This window comes from Falco cherrug, chromosome 14 (genome assembly GCF_023634085.1).
Source record: "Falco cherrug isolate bFalChe1 chromosome 14, bFalChe1.pri, whole genome shotgun sequence".
NCBI classification, from domain to species: domain Eukaryota; kingdom Metazoa; phylum Chordata; class Aves; order Falconiformes; family Falconidae; genus Falco; species Falco cherrug.
The window spans coordinates 2,092,707-2,105,113 of record NC_073710.1 but is presented as its reverse complement, the minus strand read 5'-3'; the positions used below and the strand labels follow the sequence as shown (position 1 = coordinate 2,105,113).

At 57.3% G+C, this 12,407-nt stretch overlaps 1 protein-coding gene across 2 annotated transcripts in view; it reads left to right on the top strand.

The window, feature by feature from the left end:
- Positions 1–7,557, top strand: part of WDR59 (WD repeat domain 59) — a 51,420-nt gene extending 43,863 nt beyond the window's left edge. For both annotated transcript variants that reach the window (XM_055726414.1, XM_055726415.1), the window contains 6 exons: positions 1,030–1,142; positions 2,218–2,365; positions 2,458–2,530; positions 4,073–4,199; positions 4,608–4,750; positions 5,868–7,557. In XM_055726414.1, the coding sequence (XP_055582389.1) occupies positions 1,030–1,142; positions 2,218–2,365; positions 2,458–2,530; positions 4,073–4,199; positions 4,608–4,750; positions 5,868–6,103 (840 nt within the window). In that variant the 3' untranslated portion in view covers positions 6,104–7,557. The remainder of the gene's footprint in view (positions 1–1,029; positions 1,143–2,217; positions 2,366–2,457; positions 2,531–4,072; positions 4,200–4,607; positions 4,751–5,867) is intronic.
- The last annotated feature ends 4,850 nt before the right edge of the window (positions 7,558–12,407 follow it).

The following is a 12,407-nucleotide window of genomic DNA, read 5'->3' as shown; positions in this document are numbered from 1 at the left end:
TTGCCCCTGTTGGAGCAGAGCTTGGGTGGAATAACTTCAGCAAGATTTCTTGAGATACCTCTGTTTCTTGCTTGGTTTTCCCTGTCCTGTGTAACTCTAGCCTGTATGGCAGCTTGCCTCGTTCCTAGCAGACATGGAGGCTTGAGTTGCAGGCTACATGTAAGATGTGCTCTATAGCAGTGTAGGGAGTGGTGTCTTTCCTATTTCCTTTCTGTGCTGTCTTGTACTCAGCCCTGTCCTTGTTCCAGTTTCTCTCCCATTTCTTTCTCTCTAGTTTCACAGTGAGCAACTTGAGACACTACTTCGTACTTGGAGCACGAGTTTTCTTTTCCATGTTGTCAGCTCTGATTTCTTCTGTCTTTCCAGCACCATGCTCCTTTTCCTTTCCTGCTCTTTTTCTGTGCCAAACTAGGAGCTTTGTTTTTCCCTGGAATATTCTAATTGCCTCATTTTAAAAGACATAGCAGAAAAAACAGTCCTAGGTCAGTGGTATAGAGACTGAAAAGATGGAACTGTTTTCAGAGTAAAAGATGATAATTGAGGGAGGAGTTTTATGTGAAATAAATTGTTGCAGTAGAAATGGTAAACTGTACTGTGAGCGCCAGGAGAACAGAGATGTTCAGTAACACTTGCAACCGATCAAAAGATACTTCTCATGCAAATAATGATTCACCAGTAAACTTTCTGCCACCAGACATCTCCAAACCCAAGAACTGTATCAAATCTAAACAGTTTTGTGAATATAAAATGCACTGATAGGTCTGTTAAGCCACCCTGACAGGTCTGTTAAGACTATGGACTATTCTTCTTGGGAGTTTAACCCAAATTCAAAGCAAGTGGGACAGGGGAAGCTTCGGTTTTGTGTTACTCTATATATTATTTGTGACACACAGACTAAAACTGCTCTCTGCTGCCAGTGGGGGGAAGCTCCATTATTATCTGTCTGTGCGTGATTTTGTGCACACCTGTGCCCTGGGAGTGCGGTTATTTCTAATTGTAGCTTTGATGCTTTTCCTTCCTGTCTGCCAGGTTTGGTCACTGGCCATGGTAGCCACTGATCTCTGTCTCGGACCGAAGTCTGACCCAGATTTGGAGATACCTTGGGCACAACATCCATTTGGACGTCAATTACTGGAGTCCTTGTAGGTGTCTGAATGCCAGGGAGGGGTTGGGGAATGGTTGCTGAAGCAGAGTCCTCCATAACTGAATGTTGTAAAGCATCTTTTCAGATCTGGAGCAGTGCCACAGCATGTAGTTTTCTCCCCTCTCAAGCCTGAGATGCATCAAGAAGGGAAGCTGCAAGAGTGTTTATGACATACAGGAGGCAGCATTTGCCTCCCATCTAGCACCCAGGTCTGGCCTGGCTAACATTGAGCAACAGGCCAGGTGCAAGTTGGAGGCATGCCCACAACGCCTGGCTTGGAGCTTTTGGTTTGCTGCTCCCCACCTCCTAAATAAGCATGTTGGTGCAGCTGCTTTTTTCACCTCCAAATTCACTGTTGCCTTATAGCATTACTGTGAAATCATTCTGCGGGTCTCAAAGCCCAATGTTAGCTGCAGATGCCTTCCTGCCAGACAGTCTGTTTGGGAGGGGACATAATTAGTAATTGATGTTATCTGTCAGTATACCCGGTTTGGAGGCACAGGATTTGTGTGGCGTCGTGTGTGCGTACTGTTGCTTGATCTAGCTCTTTCCTGCTGTGTGGCAGCAATGGGAAGGGAGCGCAGGTTGTTCTTCGTCACTCAGTCTTCAGAGCAAAACAGAATCTTCACAGCCATCCAGAAAACCCGTGGTGGGGTTTTGCCTTGTGATCTAGATGCGAGATGCTTGCATGTTGAGAGTTTTGTTAAAAAGACGTTGTGGCTGGGGGTGAGTCTGATGGCTCCAGCTTTACATCCAGTTAAAATCAGTTCTGTGGATGTTGTTCCTGAAGCTGCGCAAACTTGGGATAATCAGGCCATGAGCACTGCTGGATTCCCAGAGCTCCCATCTTTCTCCCACCTGTTAGGCCATGAGTGTTTTCAGGAGCGCTGGGCTCCTCAAAGATGTGACGGGGAGGGCAACCCAGTCCTGCAGAGCATGTATGCCTCCTGCGGGCAGTTCTGTGACCCAAATCGATTTATGCAACGGGCTTGGAACTGCTTGCCCTGGAGTCCCAGTGCTTTTGCTACTGAATTCTGCCCAGTCTCATACTGTCTGTCTTTTTGATTTCCCAGGCTGGCTCATTACTCGCAGCTCCACGATGTGCAGACCCTGGCTATGCTCTGCAGCGTGTTTGAAGCCCAGTCCAGGCTACAGGGGTGCCCAAACTCCTACGGCCCCTTTCCTCAGCGGGCCTCCAACCTGGCCTCCCACAGCCGATACGTATGATCGCCACTTCTTTCCCATTTGCCTTGGATATCTTTGAACATTTCTCGCATAGCTGACATGGTTTCCTCTCCTTTCCCCCTCAACAGCCCAGCTTTACTTCCTCGGGCTCCTGTTCCAGCATGTCAGATCCTGGACTGGGCACTGGAGGCTGGAGCATAGGTACCGAGAGCTGGGTAGTAAATAGAGGAATCTCCCTCCCTTCTGGCCTGGGATTTAGAAGGCTCCTGTGGTGGGGAAAGAAGGGAGTTAGTGCTGGCTCTGATTGCAGGTGGGCTCTGCCAGAGCAGCTTTCCAGGGTTTGGCTGACATGATGTGATTCCATGGCTGGAAGTGAGCACGGCTTGCAGTAACAGTGTTGATGCTCCTGCAGTCCTGCCCCTTCTGGCTTCTGTAGCGTGCTGTCTGACTGGGCTTTGGAGAAACCATTACAAACACCTTGGAGGTACCGAGCTAGGCCCCTGGGTCACAGATTAACGCAGAGCCAAGGGTTGCCACTGCTGCCTTTTCCAGTTGGAAACAAGTAAAAAGACAGACCAGTTTGTAGTTTTTGCTTCCAGCCTGGCTGTAGCAAGCACTCGGGGTGGCTGCCTCAGTGCTGCCTGGTGCCATAAGCTTTCCACAGCCCTAGCGCTTTGCACAGTTGGAAGCTGTTAGCCATGCTGACTACTGGTCACTTCCTTGTCCTTCATGTGCCTGGATGTGGTTCCTGGGATTAGCTGCTCCATCAGCTTCCCAGGTTTCAAGGTCAGGCTGATTGGTCTGCAGTTCCCTGGGTTGTCCTCCTTGTCCTTTTTGAAGGCAGGGGTGACATTTGCTTTGTTCCAGTCCCCAGGCACCTCTCCCAGTCGCCACAATCATTCAACGATTATCTAGCATAGCCTTGCAACGTCATCAGCTAGCTAATTCCACAGGGTTCAGGGGGAAAAAGCATGCTGTGGTTTCTCCTGTCACTGGAAAAACGGCAGCGGTTGGGAAGGCTGTGTTCCTGGTGCCATGAATACCCGTGGGCCTAAGGAGGTTTTCTGCCAAGCTGCGAAGGTGTCAAAGATAAGTCGCTCTTAAGGGCTCCAGTGTGAGAGCTGAAGCTGTTGGGCGATTCCTAGCGATATACATAGCCTGGGGCAGTGTCAGCCCTGCTAGCACCAAAGTTGTAGCTTTCGGTGCGATATCGAGGTATCTGTGACATGGGGAAGAGTGGAGGATGGGGGTTAATGAGGGAGCTGATGTTGTCTTGTAGCGATTATTAGCAGTCTTCTCCCTGCCCCCAGGGCAATGCCTTACATACAGAGGCCCCTTTACATAATGGCAGCTCTGGTGATGAGAGTCCTCCCTATCCGGGGAAGAGCGGCCCAGGCCTGCCAGGGTAATATTCCCAAGCAAACTCCATGGGATTGGTTGCCTGGTCACTTTTTGTCTAAAGTGGAAGGCGAAAGGGATTCCTCCGTGTTAGGTTTCTCTCCCTGATGTTCCCCGTTCCCATCCTGTCACCAGATGTGCAGTAGAAGCACTTGGCAAGTAGGGGTTGGCACTTGGTTTTCTGAGTGAGGGCAGTGTTTGTAGAAGTGCAGAAGGTGGTACAACCACGTCTTAGGGAGAAAACCGGGGTGTCCAAATGTGTAGTCTTCCCTGTCTCCTTCCCTACCCCAGTTTTGACAAGCCTGTGCTCACCGGGGTATGCTCACAACCTTTCGGTGTCTGCAGCAAACAAAGATGCGGAGCAGACCTCCACTCCCTGGTGCGAGTCTTCTCCGGATGACTTCCGCTACGGAAACCTGATGTATCCCGACCATCGGGAACGTGAGAAAGACCAGCATGAGAAAAACAAAAGGTAGGTGCTGGCTTGCCTCAGAGTGCGGGTGTTCAGGGATACCATGCCCAAGTCAGCTGGAACTCTGCAGCCAGGTCTCTGGTGGTGCAGAGAGGTACCACACCTGCTCCTAGACCCTGTCTTTCAGATTGTCATTCAGAGCAGCTTCGTGCTGCATACGGTACATCTGTAGGTGGCCGTGGTGGGGGCCCCAGAGGGCAGCCCAGCCGCTGTGCCTACACCCTGGAGTGTAGAATAAGTGAAAGGCAGACCAGTTAGCATTCCGCAATGTTTGGGCAACATGTGGGAAGTAATCTGCTGCTCTTCCAGCGATGCAAGCTGGTTGCGTAGCCATCAGTGGGAAGAGGATTGCAGCCGGAGTCTCTTGAGAGTCCATGAGGTGGATGATGAGCCCGTTTGTTCCTCTAGGCTCCTGGATCCTGCCAACACTCAGCAATTTGATGACTTTAAGAAGTGCTATGGAGAAATCCTTTATCGCTGGGGCCTGCGAGAGAAGCGGGCTGAGGTTCTGAAGTTCGTCTCTTGTCCTCCTGATCCCCACAAAGGAATTGGTGAGTGCCTGCCTCAGTCTGCTCCGGCTGCCCAGGCAGAGCCATGGCTCGGCCGCGGGAGCTCAGGAACATGCGGTCAGCAGGTGGGATGAAAAGTGTCGTCGGTGTGCCCAGAGGTTAGCTCTGCCAGCAAATGGTTTTGGCTTCTTTGCAGCTCGGGGCAGAGATGTGAGGCTTGCAGATGTTGGTTCAAGGGCTTTGTAGACTCTGACATCTCTCCAGCGAAGCTGGAAATGCAAATACTGCTACACTAGCGATATTCAGCTATTTATGCTGATGGCTATTCTTTATTCCCTCTGGGTAAGAGCCCAGAGAGGCACTGTCCCAATCTCTGATTCTGGGCTGCGGTGTCTGTATAGTGCATGTGTAAAATTGCAAGATCTCTTAACTGTGGGTGAGCTAGCCAAGGAATAGGCAAATAGAACTTTTCTCCCAAAATATTTTCAGTAGCGCAAGGGCCCAGAACTGGCTGCTTAAGGACAGTTGCCAAAATGTCTTCTTCCTAGGCCTCTGGGAAAAGATATGCTTAACCTGGGAGTAGAGAAGCAGGCGAGAGATGCCAGAGAAGCAGTGGTTGCCTTGCCTTGTCACATGGGGCTCCTCCTGGGGAGTAACTGGAGTGCAAATTGGTGACTCTGACCGCTGCCGTTGCCCCTTCTTGGCTAACAGTCACAGCACTGATACAGCATGCATCAAGTGCTCTCTGCTCTCTCTGTGATGAGAAACAAAGGCCGTTCTCGTTTGCTCTTAGTTACGTTACACAGTGATGCAAGGCAGAGGAGGCCACCGGGAAGCCTTCATCTCTGCAGCATGTGTCAGCATCTACCAAACTAGAAATGCGACACACGTTCCCAGCTGACAGCTGTTTAGCCATCAGGGGAATCGGTGGGCCAGGCTGTGCCCCAGCACGCTGACTGCCCCTTTCTTTGCTCCTGTGTGGAGACCACACCAAGACCATTCTCTCCCACCCTTGGGAAGGAGATTAGAGGAGAGATCTTGTGGGCAGTGGGTTTGGGGGACTCATCTGTCAGTCACGGGGGGGCTGTATGCAGGGCTTCTTTGTCCACAATTCTGCCAGCACTGATTGCCTTGCTTTCCGTTTCTTTCTTCCTGCCAGAGTTTGGCGTGTACTGCAGCCACTGCCGCAGCGAGGTGCGCGGCACCCAGTGTGCCATCTGCAAGGGCTTCACCTTCCAGTGCGCTATCTGTCACGTGGCAGTGCGAGGCTCCTCTAATTTCTGCCTGACGTGTGGACACGGAGGCCACACCAGCCATATGATGGAGTGGTTTCGCACGCAGGAGGTGTGCCCCACAGGCTGTGGGTGCCACTGCCTGCTCGAGAGCACCTTCTGAGCAGTGGCGGCAGCCGGGGCGCCTGTGAACTGGATTCAATATTTAATTCCCAAGCCATGTTAAATCAGCTGTGCTCCACAGTGTCTGGAGGAGATGCCACAGGGAGCTGAAGCAGGATGTCCTGGCGATGCGCTGCAGTGATGTTTACAAGTGCTTCCAGTATTCCTGACCTCCCAGACTGCTTTCAGACTGATTTGACCAAACTCCCCGTGTCCATTGCTGGCAATGGATGCTGGACCAGAAAAATTGCTCTTTCCTGCAGAAGGGTGTGTGAATATTGGCTAGTCTCCGTTGGGATGAGGAGGTGTTAAAAAAGCTTCTTTGCAAAGGGCTCACCTAGCAGAGCCAAACTCGCTCCGACTCCGTAGTGTCTTTAGAGGTGCCTCCTTACAGGCGCTCAAAGTGAGCAAAATAGTTGTCTCACGCAGTTAAGGCAGAAATAATTTGCAAGCAACAGTGAGCTCTAAAGGCGAACTGTAAACTGCGCTTGAAGAGCAAGTAGTCCATGCGGCTGTGCTCAGAGTTACTGGTGGAAGTAACAGGGTCCTTATTTTGAATGGTTGTTTACATCATTTAGGTTACATAAAGCAAGAGAATGAAACTACATTTTTCAGGATTACTTCCTAAATAGCTTCCTACTCACCGGTCAGTATCCGCAGCTGCTGCCAAAAGCCCAGCCGTGCGCCCGCGGTCACTAGGATTAATTGCTTTCCTCCAGCAGTTTTTGAACAGTGACTCTTAAGGTGTCTCCGTCTCCTGCTCTGACCAGGTGATATAATGCACTTTAACTTGTCTGTCCCTGCCCTGACAGTGACACACGTCCTGGTGACCAGGAAAGGCATCTGCCTTTTGAGTTTGGGATCCACACAGTGTTTCCGTGGATCATGGCATCTGAGGGCATTTTGGGAAGCCTCCTTACTGAGAAAACACAAGGAGGACGCTTGGTCCATGCAGCTCCTCTTGACTCTCTTCTCCAGGCTCTGCAGGGGAAATCGGTGAATATTTTGAGGTTTGCTGCTGGTGTGCTTGAATGACAAGGCTCCTGAGCCGGGGAGGCAGCACTTTCTAGGGGGAAAGGGGTTTTGGAAGGCTGGTGGGATTCACGGAGGCAAAAGGTTTGTGCCTTTTCTCCCTCTGGAGCTTCAAATGGAGAATGTACCGGATCGATCCATCTGTTTGGGGCATTCCCATCCCGGGTGGCTGGTTGTGTGCATGGCCTGCGCCTCCCGAGCAGGCTGCAGCCTGAGCTTTGGTTTTGGGCAAGTGCATGTCAGGGATGAGCCCGCTGGAGTTACCCCTGCCCTGTGCCGGCGCTGATCCCTCGCTCCCACGCTCGCCTGCTGAGCAGGGCCACGTGCTGTGCCCGCTCCCAGCCTTTGTGCTAACTGAGGCTGCGGGATCCTGCTGTGGAATAAACAGATGGTGTATCTTAAACATTAAAATTATTTTTTTAAGTGCTGTTCTGATAGAACTTGGTGTCACCATGCTAGTTCTGCCTCCCTGGGGAGCCGCCAGCAGCTCGCCCTCCCGGCACAGCAGTCGGCACTGCACCCCATGGCTCTCCCTGCACCCCAAAGCAGGGGCCCTGCTCTGGGTGCCTGCGCCTGGTGGCAGCAGAGACCTGCAGTAGCTGAGGGGCTGACCGGCTGCGGCCGGGACCCCCAACCCTGGCTCTTGCAGCAGCTCCGTTTGCACAGGGACGATGCGATGGCACGTGGCACGGCGATGCCACGCCGGCCTGGGAACTGCCCATGGGTCACCATGCGCCTCTTGCGAAAACGAAGCTGGGCGGTGCCTGGGCTGCCGGCAAACCAAACCCCAAACCCTGGTCCTGCCGTTTGGGGAGGCCCGGGGCAGCGTCCGTGCCCCCAGCGAGCAGGCGGGTGCGCCAGGGTCCTGCCCGACGCCGCGGCGGGTGCCGCGCTGGCCCTCGGGCGAGGGTGCTCTCCAGCTGCGGGGAGAGGGCTCCCGCCCTCCGCCTTCCTACGTGACAGCCATTCAGCTCGGAAGTATTTTCATTTCCATGCTTGAGTGCGCGTGTAGGTTGGAAGGGAAAGGAGACTTGTTATTTAAAGGTGACGGACTGTCAGATTGTGCGATTTATGTGTGTTATTACAGTTCATTACGGTCTATCTCCATAGTATCTGAATACCTCCGAGGTGGATGGCGGCTGGTGCTCCAGAGGAAGGCGGAAAAGCGCTTGCCGTGGCTGTTTGTGCAGCCCTGCACAGGTGGGTGGAATTTCTTCCCGGATGCTGCAGGCATTTGTCTCACACCCTGCAGCATGTGTGGTGGTTGCTTTGGGAGCGGTCTTGCTCAATGCAGAGGTGACTGTTGCAAGGAAACAGGAATGCCTTATCCTCACCGGCCTGGAGCCTGGCGAGAAGCGCATTGCCTCCGCTGCGCTCGGCAGCCCCTCCGGAATAAATGATCAGAAACGGGGCGTGCTGCTGCACTGGTGACCCACGCCAGCCCCGTCATCCGCTCTGCCACCCCCGCTGCTTGTCCTCTTACCCACCTCGGTGGGATGACTTGGTAAAGTGCAAAAAGTTCCCAAATCTGGCCAAATCTCTGAATTTTTAGAGGAGGGAGTGGGAGGGCGAGAGAGGAGGCAGGCGCTGCTCAGGACGTGGATCTTGGCACAGACGTGCCAGAGCGCACCGAACCAGCTCTGGGGCCGCCGCCGTGGTCACACCAGGCAAGTGGAGCAGAGCATCCATCCAGCCAAGGGACAGTGCAGTGGCCAGCCCTGCGTGCCGGGGAGGGCTGCTACCCCGTCGTGGTTCCTGCTGGTGCAGGAGCTAGGGGGGCACTGAAGTTTGTGCACCGCGTGGGAAGGGCATGGAACCACGTCCCTCAGGGCAACCCCGGTGCCACGGGTGTGCCAGGGCCGTGGGAGCCACTGGCCACTTCCAGGGAGGGGAGCTCCATCCTAGGCCCCCCCCTGCTGCTGGCTGAGACCCCTGCCCACACATCCCCAGCTGGCAGCACCCCACCGAGCTGCCCCCGCACCTCGTGCCTGCTCTTGCACCCATCCCTGCGCGTCACAGAGGACGATGCCGTGTGCGGGGAACCTTCGGGCCAGCCCCGAGTAGCTGCTTTGGCAAGACTTGCTTCAGCCGCCTGCTGAGCGCGTCCCCGGGCTGTTACCCGTGCATCTGCGCTGGCTTTCCCAGCGATGGCTGGAAGAGAAAGCTCCCATGACAGCCCACGCTGGGCCCTCCAGGCCGCCCTTGGCTTTTTCAAGCCTTTTTGTGCTCTGCAGAGCTAGCAGGGGTGTAAGGGACTTGGGGTGCCTTCCTCATCCCTGCTGAGGCTCTCTGTGCATGGAGAAGGGAGTTCAATCTCCAACAATCAAAGTTTGGCAAAGAAATGAGGAATGATGGTATCTGAGAAGGTGCCAAGGAAAACTTTTCCCCGCGGATGCTGCTCCTCACAGCATCTGTGTTGGCCCCCTCCTCCTCTGCGGCCACAGCCCCATTAACCCAGCATCAGGCTCTGCCAGCGCTCCAGGGCCTGATCCTGCCCAGAGCCCAGCGGCACATTCCTGCCGTCTCCCTCGCGCCAGCCCCAGCGTCCGTCCGTCTGTCTGGCGGGCAAACCAGTTTGGGAACTGATGAGCCAAAACCTTGGCTGCTCTCCTTTTGGCCAGGCCGATCGCCAGCCGGCTCCGCTCCCTGGTGCCTCGGCACGGCATGGGGACGGGGACAGGGACGCGGTGGGGACGGCTGGCCATCGGCTAAGCCCTCTGCTGCCGATTTGGTGCTGTTATGGCAGTGCCTGCTGTACAGCTTGGTCCCGGCACCATCCTTCTCCCAGTACCACCAGTGCTCGGTGCATCCCTGCTCTGGGGGGGTGATGGGGTACCCCTGACCCCCGTCCTCACCACAGAGCTGGGACGTTGCCCCACGACGGAGCCCGGGAGCTGTCAGCACCCCATAGCGAGGGCATAGGGCGTGTCAGCTCACTGATGTCCCTGAGGCTGCGGCGGAGCTGGGGGCACCCCCCCCCCCCAGGTGCTTGGCAGGGGACGGTAGCAGGGACGGTGCACCCCATGGCATGGCACCCTGGGCTGCGCCGCGCCAGGGGGGTGCAGGGCTGGCAGAGGCTGGGCCCGCCGGGGCCACGAGCCAGCCCCCGGCGTGGCCCTTTGCAGCACGCGGTGCCCAGGGGACCCCCAACACCCCAAAACGTGGTGCCACCCCCCAGCTCCTGGGCCATCGCCCCGGCGCCTGCCCTGGCCCGCGAGTGCTGCTCAGGCGTGGGCGGGAAGGGAAGGGAAGGAAATGCCTTTCCCCAGTTTCGCCAGCCCCTGCGGCTGTGGGGAGAGGCTGGGACACACTGGGAAGCGCTGGGAGCCACTGGTCCCGGCACCGCCGAGGCTGTGGGACGCCGTGGCAGGGCTGAGCCACGAACGGCATCCTGGACCCACGCCGCCGGCAGGACAGGCCGGGGTGGCAGGAGGTGGCACAGCCGGCGGTGGGGTCAGGACCTGGGGTCCCCCCTGCGTCACACGCACACACCCCCCAGCGATGGGGGGTGGCCGTTGAACCTACCTTGGGGGTCTGGGGTGCCCCCCTGGTTGGGGATGTGGGTGCTGTGGCCTTCAGCTGAGCACCCTGGCTCGTCCGGACCTGCCCCCACCTCGCCCCCACGCTCACCCAAAAAACCTTGATCCCTCCCCGGGGGCCAGGGCTGAGCTCACCCACCCACACCAGGTCGGGAGACCCCCGCCCCACGAGATGGGGCATCCCACCCTCAGCACCTGCTCCGGGGCATCCTGGCAGCCTCCCGGGGGCCCCCCACCCTCCCACCTGGCCCCCAAAAGATGCTTCCAACTACCACCCCAAAACCCCTCCGCGGGACCCCCCTGCACCCATCCGCCGGTGCACCATGGCAGCCCCCCGCCCAGGGATACCCCCACCCCAAACCCTTCTGCTCCCACCGTCGGGGTGGAAAATCACCCCCATCCCCCACCCAAAAAAGAGGATTTTTCCCGGAGGTGGAGGCGATGCCGGCCGCGCGGCGGGTTCGGCATCGCTCTTGATTAAAGGCCTCGCTCAGCGCCCCACCAGCACCCCACAGCGCCCCGGAGCCGGGGGGCTGGGGCAGGGCAGGGGGGTCCCCATTCCTGAGCTGGCAAACCCCACCCTACCCACTGGCTGTAGCTGCCACCCAAAATTTGCTGGCACATGGCCAGCCCCTAAGGGTCAAGGGTCAAAGCAGACCCTCCCCCCCCCCCCCAATCCCAGTGGCTGCTCTCCCCCAAAATGGGGAGAGAAGCTCCTTTTTAGTTGTTTTTTTGTGATTTATTTGTCTGTGATTCTCCGGGGGGGGTTGGGGCTGCTTGGACCTGCCCCCCACACCCCCCGCCCCCCTGCCACGGTGCTGCCCACCGGGCTAATTGCAGGTGTGAAATTTAATTAAAAATTGAAATAAATCTGCAAGCAGCAGGGGAGGGCATAGTGCCTCATAGTGAGCAGTGCCGGGGGGAAACCCCGGGAGGGACCCCCCCCCTCCTGGGGGCTTCTGAGCAGGGACTGGGGTTCCCACAGCCTTCGCAACCACAGAGCTTGGGGGGGTGGCACCCTGGGCAGGATGATACCCCGGGGGGGGTCCCCACTCCCCCCAGTTACCCCCCCGGCAGTGCCCATACTCCCTGGGGGTGCCCCCCATAGCACATCCAGGGTTGCCCAGACCCCCCCATTGCTCCCCCCCCAAGCATGCCCGTGTGCCCTTGTCCCCTCCCTCGGGTACCCCATTCCCTCCCCCAGGGGTGCCCCACAGCCCCACTCCCCCCCCGGGGGCCACCACACACCCTTGTACCCCCCTCCTGGAGGCTCCCCATTCCCCGCCCTCAGGGGTGCCCCCCCCGCCCCCCACCATTCCCCCTCTAGCAGGTCCCCGGTGCCCCCTAGGGGGTGACCCCCCCTTGACCCCCATGCACCCAGGGATTCCCCATCCCCTCCAGGGGTCGTCGTCCCCCGCCCCCCCCCCGTTCCCCCTCCGGTGGTTCCCCGGTGCCCCCTAGGGGCGCACCCCCGTGTCCCCCTCCCAGAGGTGCCCCCCGTTCCCCCGCTGGGGGTTCCCTGTTCCCTCCAGGGCTGTGTCCCCCCCCGGGGGTTCCCCAGTGCCCCGAGGTGTGTGTCCCCCGAATGCCCCTCCAGGGGTGCACCCCCACTGCCCCCCCGGCCTTCCCTGCTCGCCCCAGGGCTGCCCCCCCGCTCCCCCTGCAGGGGTTCCCCCCCCCCCCCCCGGGGGTTCCCCATTCCCCCCCTCGGCAGGGCACCTGCGGTGGGGCGGA